This window comes from Puma concolor, chromosome B4 (assembly GCF_028749965.1).
Source record: "Puma concolor isolate L17-30 chromosome B4, mPumCon1.1.hap2, whole genome shotgun sequence".
Classification (NCBI taxonomy): Eukaryota; Metazoa; Chordata; class Mammalia; order Carnivora; family Felidae; genus Puma; species Puma concolor.
The window spans coordinates 1,801,273-1,819,541 of record NC_141673.1 but is presented as its reverse complement, the minus strand read 5'-3'; the positions used below and the strand labels follow the sequence as shown (position 1 = coordinate 1,819,541).

The 18,269-nt window shown below is 64.8% G+C and overlaps 1 protein-coding gene across 2 annotated transcripts in view; it reads left to right on the top strand.

Annotated features, from left to right (window-relative positions):
- TAFA5 (TAFA chemokine like family member 5) overlaps window positions 1-18,269 on the top strand; it is a 191,819-nt gene that overhangs the window by 107,223 nt on the left and 66,327 nt on the right. For both annotated transcript variants that reach the window (XM_086711966.1, XM_086711967.1), the window contains exon 2: window positions 8,508-8,657. In XM_086711966.1, the coding sequence (XP_086568092.1) occupies window positions 8,508-8,657 (150 nt within the window). The remainder of the gene's footprint in view (window positions 1-8,507; window positions 8,658-18,269) is intronic.

Below are 18,269 nucleotides of genomic sequence, written 5' to 3'. Positions count from 1 at the left end.
AATTATATTTCACAGTTGTGTTAGCGGGGACAGCCAGGGGACACTGGGGCCGATCTGCAGAGCAGGGGCGAGCCAAGGGCTCCTCTTTAGGATGGGGAAGGAGCAGGTGTCCAGCTGTGACAGGCACCAGGACAACCCATCCGTGCAGACGCATCCTGCCCCCGTCTCCCAAGTCCACACCCCACCATTGACCTTCCTGACATGTTCCCTGCAAAGCTAAGCCAGGGCAGGAAGAGGCAGGCAACGTCGGGACTGGCCGCTCGGTCTCCTGAGTTCATGCACAGTCTGGCTTTCCTGTCCCACCTCTGGTCTCGCCCAGCCCTGGAGTGGCTGTGAGGACGGAAGGGCCAGCCAGGGCCGAGGGCCCCTGACTCCCTGCTAGGCCGTTATCAGGGGCCGTCTCTGCGGACCGGGGCGTGCCAGGGCCTGAGCACAGGCCGCATGGAGGCGTCCAGGCAGAGGGGCGACATCCCCCCCCACCCCCCCACTGCAAAGGTGGAGGGGACTGTCCCTTTGGAGATGGAGGCACACAGCTGAGGGTCTGCAGGGGCTGTGTGGGTGCGTGGCCATCCTGGGAGGTGTGGCTGGAAACGAAACAGAGCTGTGGAGAGACCCCTTGAGGCTCTGTGGGCGGTCAGAGCGGACTTGCTTCCAGCTGCTGAGTCCCGTGGGAGGGGGCGCACGGCCCCTACGGGAGTTCCTTGGGAAAGCCTGGTGTGTGTGCACGCGTGTGTGAGCATCTGGGCCGTGAGCACACACGCCCCGAGGGAGCAGCGGCTTTGTGGCCCGCACCTGGGCTCCCCGGGCCCCCAGCGACCCTGCGGGCGCTCTGGAGCTGCTCTGGCTCTTGGTCTCAGGAGCCTGGTGGCCCTGCCCCCTGCTCTGCACCAGCGTCCCCTCGCCCGTGCGCTGGGGCCTCTGTCACACTGTCTTCTGAGCAGGTGCCTCCTGGCACCAGGGGCCGGAGCTGCGGAGCGGCTGGGGCTGGCCACCCGCGCACGGCCACAGATGTCCCCTCCTCTGTAAGGTCCTGGTTTCACTCACCATCTCGCAGCCTGGTCCCCGTGCCCGTGAGCAGAGGGCTGTCCTGGGTGATCCGCAGCACGCATTTACCTGGCTCCTGTGATAGAGAACTGGATGCCGGCTTCAATGCTCGGGAGCCCCCTTCCCCTCGGGGGGCAGGACCCAAGCTGGGGGGGGGTGGCTGTCGGACAAGGTGCCCTGTGACTGGGCAAAGTCGTGAGGCAGGCGCAGTAGGAGGTGGACGGTGACTGGTCGTGAAGGAGGACCGTTACGGCAGGTGCACTTAGTGAAAGTCACCGGATGTCCCGCGGCCCCTCCCCCCCCCACGAGAGCCGGTGACCTGCCCCTTGAGGGAGGAGGCGCTGACCTGGCCCTCCCACGCTGCGGGGGGCGGGGGAGCAGGTGCTTTCTGCCAAGGTGGACGTCGTGCAGGTGACAAACCGCGGAAAGTGGGACTGTGACTGCTGTAGCTCAAACACAGAGGCTGTCATACTCCCATCGGGTTTTATACTTTTTTCCGTGTATTTTCATCCTACTTAATGTGTGCCCGGGACAGAGCTGCACGTCAGTCCTCGCTGGTGCAGCCTCTGGCGGGCTCTCCGCGGTGGGACGTTGGCAGTGCTGTCCATGGTGGTAACGGGAGAGGCAGGTGCACAGGAGGGACGCCCAGGGCTCTGTCCTCCACATGCGTCCTGTCCGGTCGGGCCGCATCCCAACGCTCACAGGAGTCTGCGGTTTGGGGACGGCACCAGCGTGGGCCCAGGATGCCCTGTGGCCAAGTGGGCGTCCGCACCCTCGTCCTCGGGCGGTGGGAAAGGGCACCTCGGCACCCGGGGGCAGCTCACCCGCATTGGGAGTGAAGCCAGTTGTGAACTTGGGGGCCCTTAGCTGGGGGAAGGTGTGCATCCTTGGCTGCGGGGGCAGGAGGGGAAGATCGCTGCCTGCAGGGTCTGACCATGGAGTCCAGAGCGGATTTGGGTCCCCGTCGCCTTCTCTGCTCCATCTGTCTGGACGTATCGGGAGGAGATGGGGGCAGGGGCCCCGAGGGGCCGTGCTGGGCCAGGCTCGGCTCAGCCCTGGGTCGTGCGCTGGGCCCGCCTCCCCACCTCGTCCTACCTTGTCTAACGTCGTCGTAACCCGCCAGGGGACCTCCGTGCGTGCTGAAGCGTGGGCAGGAGCGAACTCGGCCCTCACCCCCACCTGGGCCAAGTGGACGCCCCCCACTCGGGCGCTGGGCGTGTGCTGTTTTCTCACCGAGAAGCACTTTGAGCCAAGCACAGAGTCGCAGATTTGGGGACCTGGGTCCCGGGACGCCTGACCAGGGGCCCGGGTGGAGTGGCACCTGCTACGGTGATCAGGCTGCAGACTCCCTCGGCATCCTTAGAACACGGTGCCTGGGTGCCCACGTCCGCGTTGGAATCTTGCCCCACAGCCGGCACTGTCTGCCCGGGGCAGGCGGTGCCCCCACACCACAGTGTCCAGCGGCCGAGATCAGGCCCCCACGGTGCCGGCCGCTCTGCTCCTGGCCTGGGTCTCGGGCTCCAGTCCCTGGCAGGTGGCCCTCCAGGTGCTGGGAGCGGCATGAGGACAGCCGTGTGAGGCCCCCTCCAGGCCAGCGAGCCCCTCCTGAACCAAAGGGCCCCTGCTTCCCCCGGGGGGTGCTTCCAACTGTGCGGTGTCCCCCGGGCCTCTTGGCGGCCGGTCACTGTCATCGGTGTGGCCGCACCTGGTCAGGCTGGGCCCTGCAGGACTGACTCCCGCAGCAGGAGGAGTCATTGGGCCAGTGGGTTACAAGGTCTCCGACCGTAAGTCTCGATGAAAGAGATATACGTGTAACGGCGCAGTGACCCCGAGGTAGGCTCTGGCACGGCTCACCTTCAGGATGCTCTCGCGGTCCTTCAGGGACCAGGCTCGGGGGCTGGGTGGTAGCGGCCCTCCACTGGGACCGTGCTGGGGACCTGGAGGGGCTGCTGTCCAGCCTGGTCTGACTCCGGGCACACGTGAGACTTGACAGCCCAGGACACAGGGGCTCTGGCTCAGGGGGCCTCTGCCCACGCTGGCCAGGGCCCCGGACACCCAGGAGGCCCCCAGGGGCCAAGCGCAAGATGTGTCCCACTGGTGCTTCCTCGCACGTCCCTGCCCTGAGTGCCAGGGCCCCCGGTCACGGTCCGCCGGCGTGTGACGAATGTCCGTGGGCTGTTTCTGTAAAATCCGGGCAGAATGCTCACCTTGTGGGTGAGCATTGGGGTCCAGTCCAGCCCAGAGCTGGCACCTCAGGTGACCATGGCAGTGAGTGGGACCCACAGCGGGCTCTTAACCTCTGGGTTCCGGTAGGTGTCCCCAGCCCCTTCCCCTGGGGCCACGTGCAGCCGCCTGGCAGGGCTCCAGCCCTCGGCCAGTGCAGCAGAGAGGCCCGGAGTTGAGCTTAGCCGTGGTCCCCGGTGCCGGAGCTGGGACACCGTTTCCAGGCACAGTCCTGGACTCCTAGGTGCTGGCACGCCCTCCGAGGCCCTGCTCTGAAGGACCCACGGGGGCTCCTGACGTTCTGGACACGAGAGAGCTTTGGTGGCAAGAGGAAATCCGTCCCTGGTCCTCTTGTGGGTTCCTCCCTGACTGTTGCTGTCCTGGGCCCTGGGAGCCTCCGGTCCCTGGTGGGGTCCCTGCACATCGGTCCTTGGCGGGGGAACAGTCAGGCCTGGCTCGGCCACCAGCAGGTGTTTATGCCCAGCCGGAGGTCAGAGCTGGCCTGAGCGGGCAGTGAGGCCCGCCAGCGCCCTCGTCCCCTGCACACCTGGTGGGACAAGCAGCTTGGGCTCACTTACAACCGGGGCTGGTTTACCTCAGTAAGCCCTGCAGTGGGGGCCGCTCCCAAGGCCCCCTTTCCCGGGGCTCAGAGCCCACCGGCCAGGGCAGGCCGGGCAGGATGGCTCCCACCTTCTTCTCTGTCCCTGCCCTGCGAGTCTCGAGGTGTCTGAACCCACAGGCGGGGGCAAGTCTCCTTGAACTTCATTCCACATGTATCCACCTGCTCTGAGCAGGATGTGCGGCCCCGTCGGCAGGGGCGGGCCCCCCTGCTGCCCTCAGAGCCTCAGGAGCCAGGGTGTTGGGAGGGGCCGGCAGGGCCTGGGGAGGGTGTAGGCCTGGGGGCCCCGGGAGCCGGGTGGACTGAGATAGACACCGGATCTGGGCTGGCCGTGCGCTTGCTGGCTCGGCACTTACTGCCTATGGGAGGGCAGTGGGGTCCCGACCACAAACTAGAACCCTGAATGGAACAGAGTGACCTCGGAGCTCTGAAGTGCATCTGCCCGGAGCTGGCTGCTAGAGGGGACCCAGATGGGCCACAGACGGTATCTGAGCTCCAAATGGCCGGTGTGGCCCACCGCGGGCGGGACCAGCCGGCTGCCTGCCCTCTGACCCCTGCCCCGAGCGTGGGCACAGCTTGGATGAGATGCTGTGGGTTCCCGCCAGGCTGGGTGGGACTCAGCTCCCCCCGGCAGGTGCGGATGGACGGGCCCGACAAGCTTGTTGAGCGATAGCTTCGGTGCGTCCGCGGTGGGTTCCGGGGGCTCAGCAGCAGATGGCCGCGCCTGAGTCCTGGCGGGCAGTGGGTCCGTACCCGCATGTTCGGGTCGCGGCCTGAATTCCGTGGCTGACCCCCAAAACAGACAGGCAGGGCCGAGTGGAGGGCCGGCTGCCGCCCAGGCCGGGCTGATTGTTCTCCGCGACACTGAGCGTCCTCGCCATGTGCGGTGGCCACTCCTTTGACACCTGATCTCCGTACTCAGCCGTGTGAGCTGCTGGCGGTATCCAGCGTGTGGGGTGCGAGCGGCATCGGGAGATTCAGGACACTGTCCCCGCTGAGCCGCAAAGCACCTCGCGTCTCTCTGCGCCTCTGTTTGGGGCCCGTCTGCCGACGCGCTGGGACCCTGTGCCCCTGGACCCGCCCCTTCCGGCCCCTTGTGAGACCTGCTGTTTGCAGGTGTCGACACAGGGTGCCGGGGCCCAGGTCTGGGTCCGTGCACGGCGAGGTGGAGCCCCAGGCGACGGGGGCTGGCCAGGGTTGACTGTGTCTGTGGGTCAGCCCGAATTGGGGGATGGAAAGTAAGATGGGGAACCTGGAAGAGGGGCGGCCAGGGCAGCCGAGGGAAGGGGGTGGACGCACGGAGAGGCACCGGTCTGGGCGCCGCAGGGGAACCCCGAGTCTGGTCAGCTGGTGATAAGTTAATGAGCCGGGGGCACCCCTCTCCGGAAGACAGCCAGCCATGAAGGGTACGCACCCCCAGATCGTGGCAAGCCGGGCATTTCTGGGTTCTCAGAAGGGGAGCTTTGTTTCCTTCTTTTCGTAGGTCGGATGGGGTCCCCAAGAGCTACACTCGGGTCCTCACCTCCTGTGAGTGTGGCCTCGTCGGGCAGTGGGGTCTCTGTAGCTGTGCTCACGTTACGATGAGGTCATGCGAGCGGGCTTCCGTCCAGGGGGCAGGTGACTCGTAAGAGCAGAGGCACGGAGCACTGCCTGGTGAGGAAAGAGGCGGAGGCCGGCCCGATGCAGCTGCCACCAGGACCCGCCACCCCCGGACGCCGGGAGAGGCAGGAAGGACCGTCCCCGGCAGCCCTCGGGGGCCCCCTGCCCACACCCGCGTGTCAGACGTGCAGCCTGCACACAGGGGCGAGTGACAGGCTGCGGTTCGGGCCTCCCTCCCGTCTCCGGTTCCTTCCCAGGCCGGCCCCGGAAGCTGACCCGCCATCAGAGGCACCTGCCGTGGGCTGCGTGTTGGTGTGGAAGCGTGTCCGCCTGGGGGGCCCTGGCAGTCTCGTCATCTGCCGGCACCACCGGTGCCCGGGGCGTGGGCCGCAGCTGTGGCACGTGGGGCGACCGCGCCAGCCTGACCGCCGCTGATTGCCGGGCCGTCGGGGTGACGGGCGCTTTGGGTCGCAGAGACCCCGTCGGCCCCCTCGCTGTGGCCCCGAGTCCCGATGTGCCCGGCAGCGTCTCTCGTGGCCCCGGTGCTCGTGCTGGAACACGGGCCGGTTAACGCCTTAGGTGAGGAGTCGCGTGGCTGGCTGGCGCCTCACTTCGCAACTGGGACTCACGGTGTCCAGGAGGGTGGGATCGGTCCCCAGGAGACGGGCCTCTGCCGCCCACAGAGGGAGCCAGATGTGTCTGGAGTCAGGCCGGGCAGCAGTGAGGGGCCGCCCCGGGCCCACCTGCGGAGCTGAAAATGGCTGCAAACCACCGGGCCCCACGGGGCTGTAAGTCCCAGCATCTTGGGGGCCGGCCCAGACGCGTGGCTCCCGGAAGCGCGTCTTTGAGGCTTTGGCCACTGCTGTCGCGAGGAGAGCCTTCTCTCCATCCCGCAGTCTTCCCTCTAACACACTTGTTTACCTACTTATTTCCACTTTTGCCCTGTGCTCCTCGCGGTGCGGGATGCGTCGTCTCATTAGCAGATGGAAGCCGAAGCGTGCGGCTGAAGCCTTCCAGGAACACGGGGCTGGGGCGCTGCCCTCGGGTCGGGTCTTGCTCCATGGGGGAGGGGTCCCGGTGGCCGGGGGAGGAGGTGCCCGGGAAGCCCCACCGCCCTGGTCCTTCACCCCGCACCCGTGCGACTCCCCCAGGAAACCTCGTGTGCCGTCCGACAGGCTCTGGGGAGCGGGCCTGGGGTCACTGCACACAGCCCTCTGAGTCCGCGGCTGGCGCGTCTGGTGCCTCCCGGTTCTCACGCACACACGGCACCCCCAGGGCTCGAGGGTGTGCTTCCTGCTTTGCAGGAAACCCGGCTCGGGGTTTGGCTGGGGACCTACAGGTGACAAAAAGGCAGGAGCGATGTTGTGCAGTGAGCTGCCTGGAGGGCCCAGGGGACTGCCTGGAGGAGGGGCCCGAGGTGACAGCAGGCACGTGGACAGTGAAGGACAGCAGGGCTGAGAAGCACCACCCAGGAGCCCCTGGGATCCCCCTGCTTTCCCCTGCAGGGTGGGAGCCACCCCCACCCCACCTGCCCCACCGGCCCGTCTCCTGGCGGTCGCTTCTTCGCGGTTCCCTTATCCTGTGATCCAGCATGCGGGCCCCGTCCCCACGCTGTCCCGTCTCCCGGCCGGGCCCCGCGTGACACGTATCTGTAGGAGCTGGTCCTCCTGGCTCCCCAGGGCGCCGTGCGGTCTGCTTTGCTCACAGCATGGTTGCGGGGCCCAGCGACACCAACGGCATTCAGTAGGTGCTTACTATTTGCTGAGGGACCGGGAGAGCGAGAACGTGAGTGCGCAGAGCCTCTGGTGGTTCTCCAGAGTGGACACGCGGGTGGAGGCTGCAGCTGGGTGGCCGGGGTGGAGGGGCAGCGGGGGCCCAGCCCAGGGACGCACCGGTGCTGCACTGGCCAAGCTGGGGACGGCCTCCGGTCGGCACGGGGCGAGGTGGCCGGTGTCTGGCTGGATGGCCCTCCGTGCAGAGCTGACACCGTCACGGCGAACATTCTCGGGGGACCGGGGGGGGCCGTGCCAGGTTTCACAGAAGTGACAGCCTGCAGAAGGCAGGTTCCCCTCTGCTGGGACGTTGGCGGCACGGGCACCCTTTCCGTGACTCAGGGACCACAGGGGAGGAGGAAGCCACCTCAACTTGTCGTTGCCTTCGAAGGAAACCTGTCCCTTCTCTGGACACTGCTGGCCCAGGGGTGGACCAAGGACAGCCCCATGCCCTGGGGTGGCCAGTATTTAGGGATCAGGACAGTGTCCACGTGGGAAGGCAGGAGTGAGGGGTGCATCCAGGTAACCTGTGTGTACCTGTGTGTGCGTGCCTGCACGGGACACGTGTGCAACGTATGAGCGCCGTCTGTGTACCTGGGTGGGCGTCGATGGGTCACACGTGTGCTGTGTGGGCATCTCCCCGTACCCGCCCATGTGGCTCCTGGCCTTGGCACCTTCACACCTGAGTCCGGCTCGCGTGAACCCATGTGAGGTGCGTTCCGTGCCCACCTTCCGGGCGTGTGCGGGCGTGTCTGTGTCTGTGCGTGCACCTGACTGCGTCCTTGTGCAGCGTGCCCGCTCTCAGCCCCGTGCTGACGGGGGGAGGCTCCCCTGCGATGTGGCGGGTGCGCAGCCGTTAACACAGCTGGGAGTGCGTCTTGGCCGGCGGAGACCCAGGGGCCGGCGTGGGCTCGGATCTCTGCTCTGGGCGGTCTGGCTGCTTCCATCAGAGGCCCGACAGCGAGGCTCGGCCCCTTCATCTCCGGCGTGGCGGACGGGGCCACAGTTAATTTCCTGTCTGCCCAGGCAGGGCCTCGAGCGTCCGCGTGCAGAGGCAGAGGCGGCTGGGCTGACCCGGCGCCAGCCCCATACGGCGTGTTTCTGACGGCGTCCTTTCGCGAGTTTGAGACGGGCGCTCTCGGCGGGCAGCCTGCCTCCCGCGGCCGCCGGGGCCCCTCCGCGGGTGGGAGGGCTGGGACGCTCGGCCCCCCGCCTCGGCCGCTCAGCCCACGCCCGTGCCTCTCTTGCAGGTCAGCTGGCCGCCGGCACCTGTGAGATTGTGACCCTGGACCGCGACAGCAGCCAGCCCAGGAGGACGATCGCCCGGCAGACGGCTCGCTGTGCCTGCAGAAAGGGGCAGATCGCGGGCACCACGAGAGCCCGGCCCGCCTGCGTGGACGGTAAGAGCCCTCGGTCGCGACCCCTTCGAAGGCCCGGGCGGCTGGGGTCCAGCGGACACAGCCCGGCCCCCACCACCGGGAACGCCTGTGGAGGCCGCCGGCTGTCTGGGCCTGGCCTCAGGGAGGACGGTCCTGATGGGGCGCTCGGTGCCCGGACGGTGTTGGTGTCTCTGCGTGTGTGGAGTTTGGGGTGCTGCGGGGGGCAGGGAGTCACGGGCCCAGGCGGGGACCGTGGCCCCTCAGTGTTGCTGCGGGCGGAGGGGGGTGCAGGCTGACAGCCCTGGACGCTGTTATATCCCTCACATGTGGTTTCTGGGGGAGGCCACCTGCTCAGTGACCCGCGTCAGGACCCCATCCCCCTCGGGCTCCGAGAGCGGGGAGATTGTGAGGCCTCCCCACGGCCAGCGGGCTGTCCGGCCTCTGAGATGTGCCACATTAACATCCTCGCGGGACGAGGGCCCAGGCACCTTGTGTGAGGCAGTACCTTCGGGGATGGTCTTTGAAACAGAATCGCAAATACTCTTAGAAGGAGAGGGGAGCCCTTGCAATGCCCGTCACCCTGGTAGACGGGCCTCTGTGTGAGGTCTGGGGTGAGACCCAGCATCCGCGGGCAGGAGAGCATCGGGACCGGGCCGGAGCCCCGTGACCGGAGCAGGCGGCCTAGGGGGTGCTCCTGTGGCCAGGCCAATGGCGGCCTCGTGTGTCGGAGCTGCTTGGGGTGGGGGGACCCCATGCAGGGTGTTCTGGGGGGGCTGCAGGAGGTGTGGTCACAGCCTGACAAGGTGGTGGGGTCCCAGGGCTCAGCCGTGCCCTTCCTTCCCCGACAGCCTCTGCACGGGGCTCTGGGCACCTCCTCCCCGGTTCGGATCAGCGGCTTCTGTGTGGTAGCCCGCTTCCTGCCCAACCAGGATACTGCGGTAATGACCATCCCCACTGCCCTCGGTGCTCGGGATAGTCACCTGAGGAAGGATGGCCGTGGGAGCCTGGGGCCGGGACACCTGGAGCAGTTGGAGCACCTGAGCTCAAAAGTTCACTGGCAGGGGGTTGGGCCCTCGGGAGTAGGGATGTTAGCATCCCCAGGGGTGGGCTTTTGGTTGGGCCGGTGGCCCCAGGGGGGTTCCCGGAGCCACAAGGCACCAGGAAGGGGTCAGCAGAGCCATGAGACCACCTTGGGGTTGGAGACTGACCAGGTGGGGACCTCTGCCCCTGGTGTCACCGGTGAGCCTGTCCCCGGCCTGTCTGGGGCGTGGTGGGGCAGTGAGTCGGCTCGGGAGCTGCAGGCCCGGCCCACCCACGCCTGGTCCCCCTTTGGGGCTGAGCGGGCTGCTTGGGCCTGGCCCGGGGGGCCCGCGGTACGAGGTCCCTGGAGGCCCAGCGGGGCTCCCGGCTGACCCTACCCCAGGGCCCATTTGACTGTCTCTGGCCCCCGTGGCCACGTGCCGCCAGCCCTGAGGGGCTCCTTGGGAACGCGGGGGGCACTTTGGAGAAGGTGGCAGAGGGGCTGACCCTGCCCGTGGGGGGCTGGAGGCAAGTGGGGGCATCTCGAGGACCTGGTGCTCAGAGGGGCTCGTGGTGGGCGCCGGGTTTGTTTTTAAGAACCGTCGTTTGCCATCGGTGCGCATCCCATAAAAGGCGTGTAATTGAGCGAGCAGGGGGGTACCTGCCCCCTGGGGGCGGCAGTGTCCGTTCTGGAACTCGGTGCAGCCCAGCTCAGGTGCTCGGTGAATTCGGGCCGGGGCGGCCTCCCTGACTCCCAGGGAGCTGCATTTGAACCCTAGCAACACCCCCCGCCCGCCCCCCGCTCCCGAAACCGGATCAGACTCCCAGTGACGCACACCTTCTTAATGACGCTCATCGATCCTTCCCAGGGACGGGCGTGGGGCGCGGGGCAAGGGGCGTGGGGCGCGGGACGAGGGGCCCCCTCCTCGCCAGCCCCGCGAGCCTGCAGGGAGAGTTGGGGTCCGAAGTGCTTCCTAATCGAATCCGGGTATGCTCATCTGAAACCACGTTCTCTCCCCTCTCCCGCGAGCCTTCCCGCGCCTCAGGGGCCGTGTCCCAGAGACCCGAATTAAAACCTGGCTGCTTCCAGGGGAGGACAGACAAATTCATTGGCGTTCTAGTTCTGCACAGTGGGCATTTTCTCCGCTGCCGTCTAATTTAATTTTTGCTTTTGTATTTCCCTGCTCTGGGTACATAATAAGTTTCCTCACGTGTGCGTTGTGGCTGCTGCAGAGAAACCTTGAGCCTCCTCTGTGGGTGGGATCCGGCACGAGCAGGGTCAGTGGGGTCGTCTGTGCTGTCCCTGCTGTGTGGTCGGCAGGGAGCCTGAAGTCCTGGAGCACCCCCGCGTCTGTCCACCTGTTCATTCATTCGTTCATTCATTCATTCACGCTCTCGTACGTTCAGATACGGGGTGTGCTCTTGAGTGATTGACGCTTAAGATACTTAATACGTAGAACATACAGTGCTGTGGGGCTGGGGTCCAGACTGTGGGGCAGGGGCTGCGGGACCTCAGAGCACAGCTGTCCCTTCGTGTCCGGGACCTTGGCAAAGTTACTTCCACAAGGGGGCATTTGAGTAGGGTACTGAGGGATGAAGAGGAGCTCGCCAGGGAAGCTTTTCTTCCTGAAAGGAGGGTGCTTGTGGCAGGAGGGGCGACTCCTGGCCATGTCTGCAGGTGCACGTTCTCACGCACAAATACAGGGGATGCGGCTCACCTCGGGGGCCGCCCCTGGTCGTGGATGCCACGGCCGCGGCTCTGGGAAGCCACGCGATCCCCTGTGCCCCTCAGTGGACACGTGCGGGCCGGGTGCCTCTGCAGGGCTGCCGTGAGGACCGCGGTCCTTCCCATTGAGGCAAGGTCTTGCTTTGTAAGTGGAGGCCCTGCCTCCCCTCAGCTGACTTCTCCAGAAACGCTTTGGAAAGGAATCGAAGTAAAGAAAGCAGGTGATGCCGAGGCCGGGTGCAGGCGGTCGGAGCAGAGAGGGCTGTTTCTAAAGCAGCCCTGCCCGCAGCCGGAGGGGCAGAAGGAAAGGGGCCCCTGGGCGTCTGGGGGAGGAGGCAGGCCAGTGTCTGTTGTGAGGCCCGGGGCCCGCCGGAGGAGGAGGAGGGTGACCTGGGCTGTCGGGATGTCTGGAGAGGCTTTGGGGAGTCACGGCTGCCTTCAGCGCATGGTCGGCCGGGCTCTCCCAGGGCCCTGGGGGTGACCCTGGTGGTGACACAGTTCACCGGTGGCACCCGCTGGGAGCCCACCTGCCTTCCAGGTGACCTGGCCCTTCACTCCCGAGCAGGGAATGCACCACGTCATGTGCCTGCACGTGAAGTTCGGAACTTGTAACATGCTCTCCTGTCCATGGGAGCCTGGGACGCCGGAAGCCCCAGGTACGGAGTGGAGACGTCTGGTCTGTGATTCCCTGTGCCCTCACTGTCGGGCGCCGGTGGGCTGGGCCCCCGCCTTCATCCACAGACTGGACATCGGCAGGCTCTGCATGCGAGATACGGCGTGCAAACGGCCTCCTAAGCTGCTACCTGCTCCACCCACCCTAGGGAACCACTGCCCCTCCCCCTTAGTACTATGTCCAGCAGCAGGTGGTCCCCGGGTCCCGGACGCGGCCTTGAGGGCCTCCGCCGAGGAAGCACAGAGCAGGGACAGGCATCTGGGTGCATTTGCTTGCGGACGGCTGCTGAGGTTCCGGATGAGGACGGGGTCCTCCGTCGGGGAGGAGGTGAAGGTCCAGGAATGAAGCCTCCCGTATTCTGTCCGCTGGTCGTTGACAAGCGTTTCCAGACCATTCGGCGGGGAAAGCGTCGTCTTCTCAACACGTGGCGCCGTGACCCCTGGAAGCCGTGTGCACGGCCGTGGAGCGGGACCCGCCGTGTACAGAAGTTAACGTGACCCAGATCAGAGGCTGAACCCGTGGACGGCTTACAAGAAGATGGGGGTGAACCTTCGCGATCTGGATTTGGCAAAGGATTCTTAGATCTGACACCAGAGGCACGAGCAAAAAGAGAAAAGAGAAGAGAAAGTAAACGCGACTTCACCGAAACTCTGGTGCTTCCGAGGACACGGTCGAGGAAGTGAAAAGACAGTCCACCAAGTGGGAGCAAATATTTGCAAATAACGATCACGGACTTGTCTGCAGGACACACAAAGAACTCCTACGACTAGAGGATGAAAAGACGAACAGCCCAGTTGAGAAAGCGGCAGAGGGTTTGAACAGGTGTATTTTCAAAGAAGGTATTTGTGCAAACAGCCAGGGAACACGTGGAAAGATGCTCGGTGCTCAGTCACCAGGAAGAGGCACACGGGGGCCGTGTGGGAGCTCCGCGGAGTCGGACCGTCACGTGTGTTGGCGAGGATGTGGACGGTCAGAGCCCCCCACGCGGCTGCGGGCGCGCAGGTGTGGCTGCCTCGGGAGCTGGTCTGGCTCAACGTAGCGCTGTCTTAGGAGCCGTGGCTCCACCCCCAGCGGAGTCCTGGGCGTGGGCCGAGGGGAAGTGAGAACACGCGTCCACGCACACACGCACACGCGTGTTCACGAGGGCGGACAAAGAGCGGAAACGACCCACGGGTCCGCCGGGGGGTGAGTGGTGCAGTACGTCCACGGAACGGAACGTTACCGACCCGTGAAAAGGAGGGACGCGCCACAACACGCGTGAGCCGTGAGTGAGAGATGCCGGGCGCGGAGGACGGGGGCTGTGTGAGTCCGTGTCCACAAGTGTCCGGGCGGGCAAGTCTCCAGAGCGAGAGGGCAAGGAGCGGGGGGTGATCAGCAGCTCAGGGTTCTTCTCAGGCCATGAAAGTGTTCTAAAACGGACTGGGTGGGGGCGCAGCTCTGCGAACACCCTGAAAGCTGCGACGGTGTGCTTCCAGTGGGTGAATCACGGGAGGGGGAGCTCCTAGCAACACAGGAGTGAGGAGGAAGGCGGCCGGAAGGGGCGCGGGGCCTCGCGTGCGGCAGGAGCCGGCGCTGGCCAGTCCGCTTTCGTGGCGGGGACCAGGGGTAGGACGTGGGCGGTCCCGCAGCCCCGCCGGGTGGGGGTTCCGACTGGCGAAGGACGGGCGGCCAGGAGAGGCTGGTGTAGACGCTTGGTGGGGAAGGGCCGGTATTTGGGACGTAGGATGCGGTGAAAACGAGTAACTGCAGAAACGCGCCTCCAGGAGGCCCTTGGGTAGAAGTCTGTGTTTGCTCGACTCCGCGGACGCCGCTGGGTGAGGACGGCGGGTGTCAGGCCCGAGGCCCTGCGGCCGCAGCTCGATCGGCACGTGCCTGCACCGTGTAGCAGGAGGGAGGCCCGGTGCCCAGAAGCAGAAGCAAAGGGGAAGCACCCTGAGGCCATTTGGGTGCTGGCGGAGGGGGGTGGGGTGGCCCAGAGGGTGGGGGAGCCACTCAGGCTGGCGGTTCTCAGGAGGGGGTGGGGGGTGGGGTCCAGAGGAGGACGGGGGATGGGGGTTACGCCCCCGTCTTCGGTCCTGCGTGGGGTGGGGACCGTCATAGTGTCCTGTCCCTGGAAGTAAGCGGGTGTGCCTTGTGGCCCGGGCAGGCCCTGAGGCACCTTCCCGTGTGCTCCTGAGACACGCAGGGCGCGTGCGGCCCCTCAGCGGACGTGTGCTGCCTACACGTCTGTGTTCTCATCTCTGTTCTAGCTCAGGAAGTTCCCAGCTTTCTGGAAGCTTCTCGAGGCTGCGGCCGGGACAGGCCAGCCCCTGGGAGCCTGGGCCTGGGGCCCCAGCTCTGCAGAGTGCGGGGCACCCCAGGGGCCAGTGCGGTGGGCGGGGGAGAGGACAGAGTGTGGCCGGTGCGTCTGCAGCCTGACCACGTGTTCCGATGACGACGGGGCCGTTGGAACGCTCGGTCCCCCGCCGTTCTGCTGTCGCTGGAGTCCAGCCTTCTTGCTGCCGGACAAGCTCTGGGGAGGGGGTGGTGTGTTACGGAGTCCTGGAAACCTCCCAGATGCCACCACCTGCCCTTCTGAGGCCACCCCCATTCCAGCTGCTTGTACAGGACCAGGGGGACTCTGAGGTGCCCTCTGATGAGAAATCACCGAGCCGTGATTTCTCTGGGGAGGAGGGCGGGGTGTGCGTGCAGAAAGCGCGGCAGGGACCGTGAGCGGCACCAGGTCTGTGCGCCCAGCAGCCCTGCCAGGGAGGGGTGCGTGAGGCTGTGCTGCGGGCCCGGGCCTGGAGGGGAGCTCTGGAGGGATCAGGAAGGAGCTTGGGGCCCAGCCCCGGCTGACTGCACCACGGGCTGTAATAGCCTCTTACGGCCGGCCTGTCGCTTTGTGAGTTCACTTTCATCCGAAGGGAGAAAACCATCCTTCTCTGGCACCTTCTCGCTGGGATATCTAACTTAACTGCCTTTGATCGTGGACGACCACACGCTGGCCGGCCACGTGGCCATTTCATGTTTATGCAGAGAGATCAGAGCATCGGCTGTCACCGTCGGGTGCTCTTATCTCAGCCCAGACTCCTCTGGAGCCCCAGCCACACACGGGTCTGAGTGAGGGAGAGAGTGGCTCCCTGCTGTGATCCCTGCTGTGGCCCCAGCTGTGACCCTGACTGTGGCCCCCAACTGTGACCCTGGCTGTGGCCCCCAACTGTGACCCTGGCTGTGGCCTCTGCTGTGGCCCCTGCTGTGACCCCCTGCTGTGACCCTGGCTGTGGCCCTGGGTGTGGCCCCCTGTTGTGACCTTGGCTGTGGCCTCTGCTGTGACTCCTGCTGTGGCCCTGGATGCGACCCCCCTGCTGTGACCCCCTGCTGTGGTCCTGGCTGTGCCCCCTTGCCGTGGCCCTCGCTATGACCCTGGCTGTGGCCCCCTGGTGTGACCCTGGCCGTGGCCTCTGCTGTGACTCCTGCTGTGGCCCTGGATGCGACCCCCCTGCTGTGACCCCCTGCTGTGGTCCTGGCTGTGCCCCCTTGCCGTGGCCCTCGCTATGACCCTGGCTGTGGCCCCCTGGTGTGACCCTGGCTGTGGCCCCTTGCTGTGGCCCTGGCTTGGCTGCCCAGAGGGTCCAGGTCTGCCTGCCTTCCTGCTGTGCAGGCCTCCACGGCCCAGTCTCTCCCGTCCTTGTGCCTCGCAGCAGAATTCGGTGTTTTTTCTAGGTGGCTGCAGTCTCTGAGCAGGACGGGACTTGAGTTGAGCCGCTGACAGCCTGGTGTGGAGGGAGCGGGCAGCAGCGTTCAGATGCTCCGGCACCGGGCCGTGCAGCCTCGGGGGCGGACGGAGATGCCGGGCCAGCCGGCCTCACCGTGTGTCCCTGCAGCTGCCCGGGAGTGCTGGGGGTGGGGGTGGGGGCAGAGACAGAGGCGTGAGATGGGGGGGCCGCATAGGGCAGCACAAACCCCGTGGGGCCACAGGCGCGGGGCTGAGCTGGGCAGAGGCAGCAGCAAAAGTTCCGGAAGGCTTTCCGGGGGAGCCGAGCACTGTGTCTGGGGAGGTAGCCACACCCACCTGCCCGGTGGTGCCCTAGGTGCCTGGGGGCCCCTGGCGGCAGGCACGAGTGGGCGCGAGGCCGCCCCACGTCCACGTCCACGTCCAGCGCTGTCCGGACCCTCCAACCCTGCTCACTGAGAGGAAACAGCCTCTGAAGGGGCGGATGGGATACGGAGGGGACAGCTGGCCTCCGTCCTTTTGGGGAAAAGCTTTTATGTGCTTCAGTACTTAGAAAAACGGGCGGAAGTGTTTACGTGTATTTAGAAACGCGTGTGTGTACCTTGCACAGCCGGGTGGCCTCTGGCAAGTCACCTAGAGTCTGCGAGCTCGGGCAGAGACGCAGCCCGGCCCGGCTTCCTGCGCCCTGCGGTGACGTCCTCTCTCCTTGGTGGCACTGCTTGGGAGACCCGCCCCCTGCGGGGTGCAGGAGCAGACTCAGGACAGCTTGGGAGAGCCGTGTTCCGTGTCCGGGGGTTTTGTGAGCTGACTGTTAGCATCAGCTGATATTAAAAATTGAGTCCTATAAGTATACCTGTGAGTAAATTATGTTAAAGACAAAGGTACCCATTTTGAGACAAAAGAAAAAGAAGAGGCAGCTAAAGTTAAGTAGAAGGAAGAAAGTAACATAGGATCGGAATAGAAAAAACAAGGAAAACGGGGCGCCTGGGGTCTCAGTCGCTTGAGCATCTGACTGTTGATTTCAGCTCAGGCCATGATCTCACAGTTCACATGTTCGAGCCATCATTGTGCTCTGTGCTGACAGTGGGGATATTCTCTCTCTCTGTCTCTCAAAATAAATAACGAAACATAAAAAATATATCAGAGAAGAGACCTTTCTAATTGGTGTGACCCTCACACCTGAAGCATCAGGCAAAGACATGGGAAAGAAAACACAGACCTTCCGAGTGTAGACGCAGAAATCCCCAGCAGGGGACTAGCTGGCTGCCCCCAGGAGCACGCTGAGAGGGTCACACGCCGTGACCAGGTGGGACTCACGTCACGGGTGGGTGTGAGTCTGGTTCCGGGAGCGCATGAGCTTAGAATGCCGTAGGAACAGAATCGAGAACAAAAATCCTACGATCGTCCCCACGGTGGCAACAAAGGCGTTCGCACAATCTGACGCCATATCGCGGTAACAACGTTCAACAAACTAGGACAAAGAGAGGTTTTCAACGAGACAAAGAGCATCTAGGAAACGGGGACAGACAGCATCCTCGGAGGAGGGAGAACGGACGCTTTTGCCCCCGATTTCAAGGACAAGACCAGGGCGTCTGCTCTCGTCACTTCTATTCGGCATCGTCCTGGAGGCTGTCGCCCGGGAAGGTGGGCAGGAGAAAGAAGTAAGGCCATCAGTTCACGGGTGATGTGATCTTTTGTAAATAAAACCTTAAGGAATCTACATGTACGCTTGGAACTCATAAAGGTTTCAGCCAGGTTGCAGGACGTAAGATCAATATACAAAAATTGAATTTCTCTGCAGTGGTGGTGAACAACGTGAAAATGATCTTAGGAAGACAATTCCATTTACAAGAACTTCAAAAAAAAAGAAAAAAAACCCAAATAGTCAAAAATAGACGTAACAAGTGCCAGACTCCTGCCCCGAAAGCTATAAAACAGGGCTGTGTTAATAATGTCAGTTCCCTCATCTTATACATTTTAATCAGCATTTGAGAATAGTCAGCATGTGTGAGGAGAAATGTCTTTGAACCCTCTTGGAGGAAATTCTCTCCAGGAAACCGGGAGCTGACGGGCCCCAGCGTGCGGTGGGAGCCCACTTGCTCCGATTGGGACCATCATCGGGGATGCTCGAGACGTTAACCGGGGAACGACGCAGGCGGTCCGCACGGATCACCAGACACCCCACCCTGGCCCGCTTTCAGCTCAGGGACGTCGCAGATACTGCCTGTGCAGGACAGTGAGATCCGGTCTCACTGGGCTCCACCCAGGCTGACGCAGGCAGCTCCCTCCGGACGTTGCCGAGGCTGTGTTGCCTCCAGGAAGGAGGGCGCAAGGGTGCCCAGCTCTGGAGCTGATCTGCATGGGGGATGGGAGAAGCACGAAACGAGTGCAGATTCAGGCTGCGGCATCCAGGGAAGGCTTCCTGGAGGAGGTGACCCTTGCGCCCATGATGGGACCGTGGTGGTCACGAGCAGGTGCAGCTGTGGGCCAGGCCTGAGG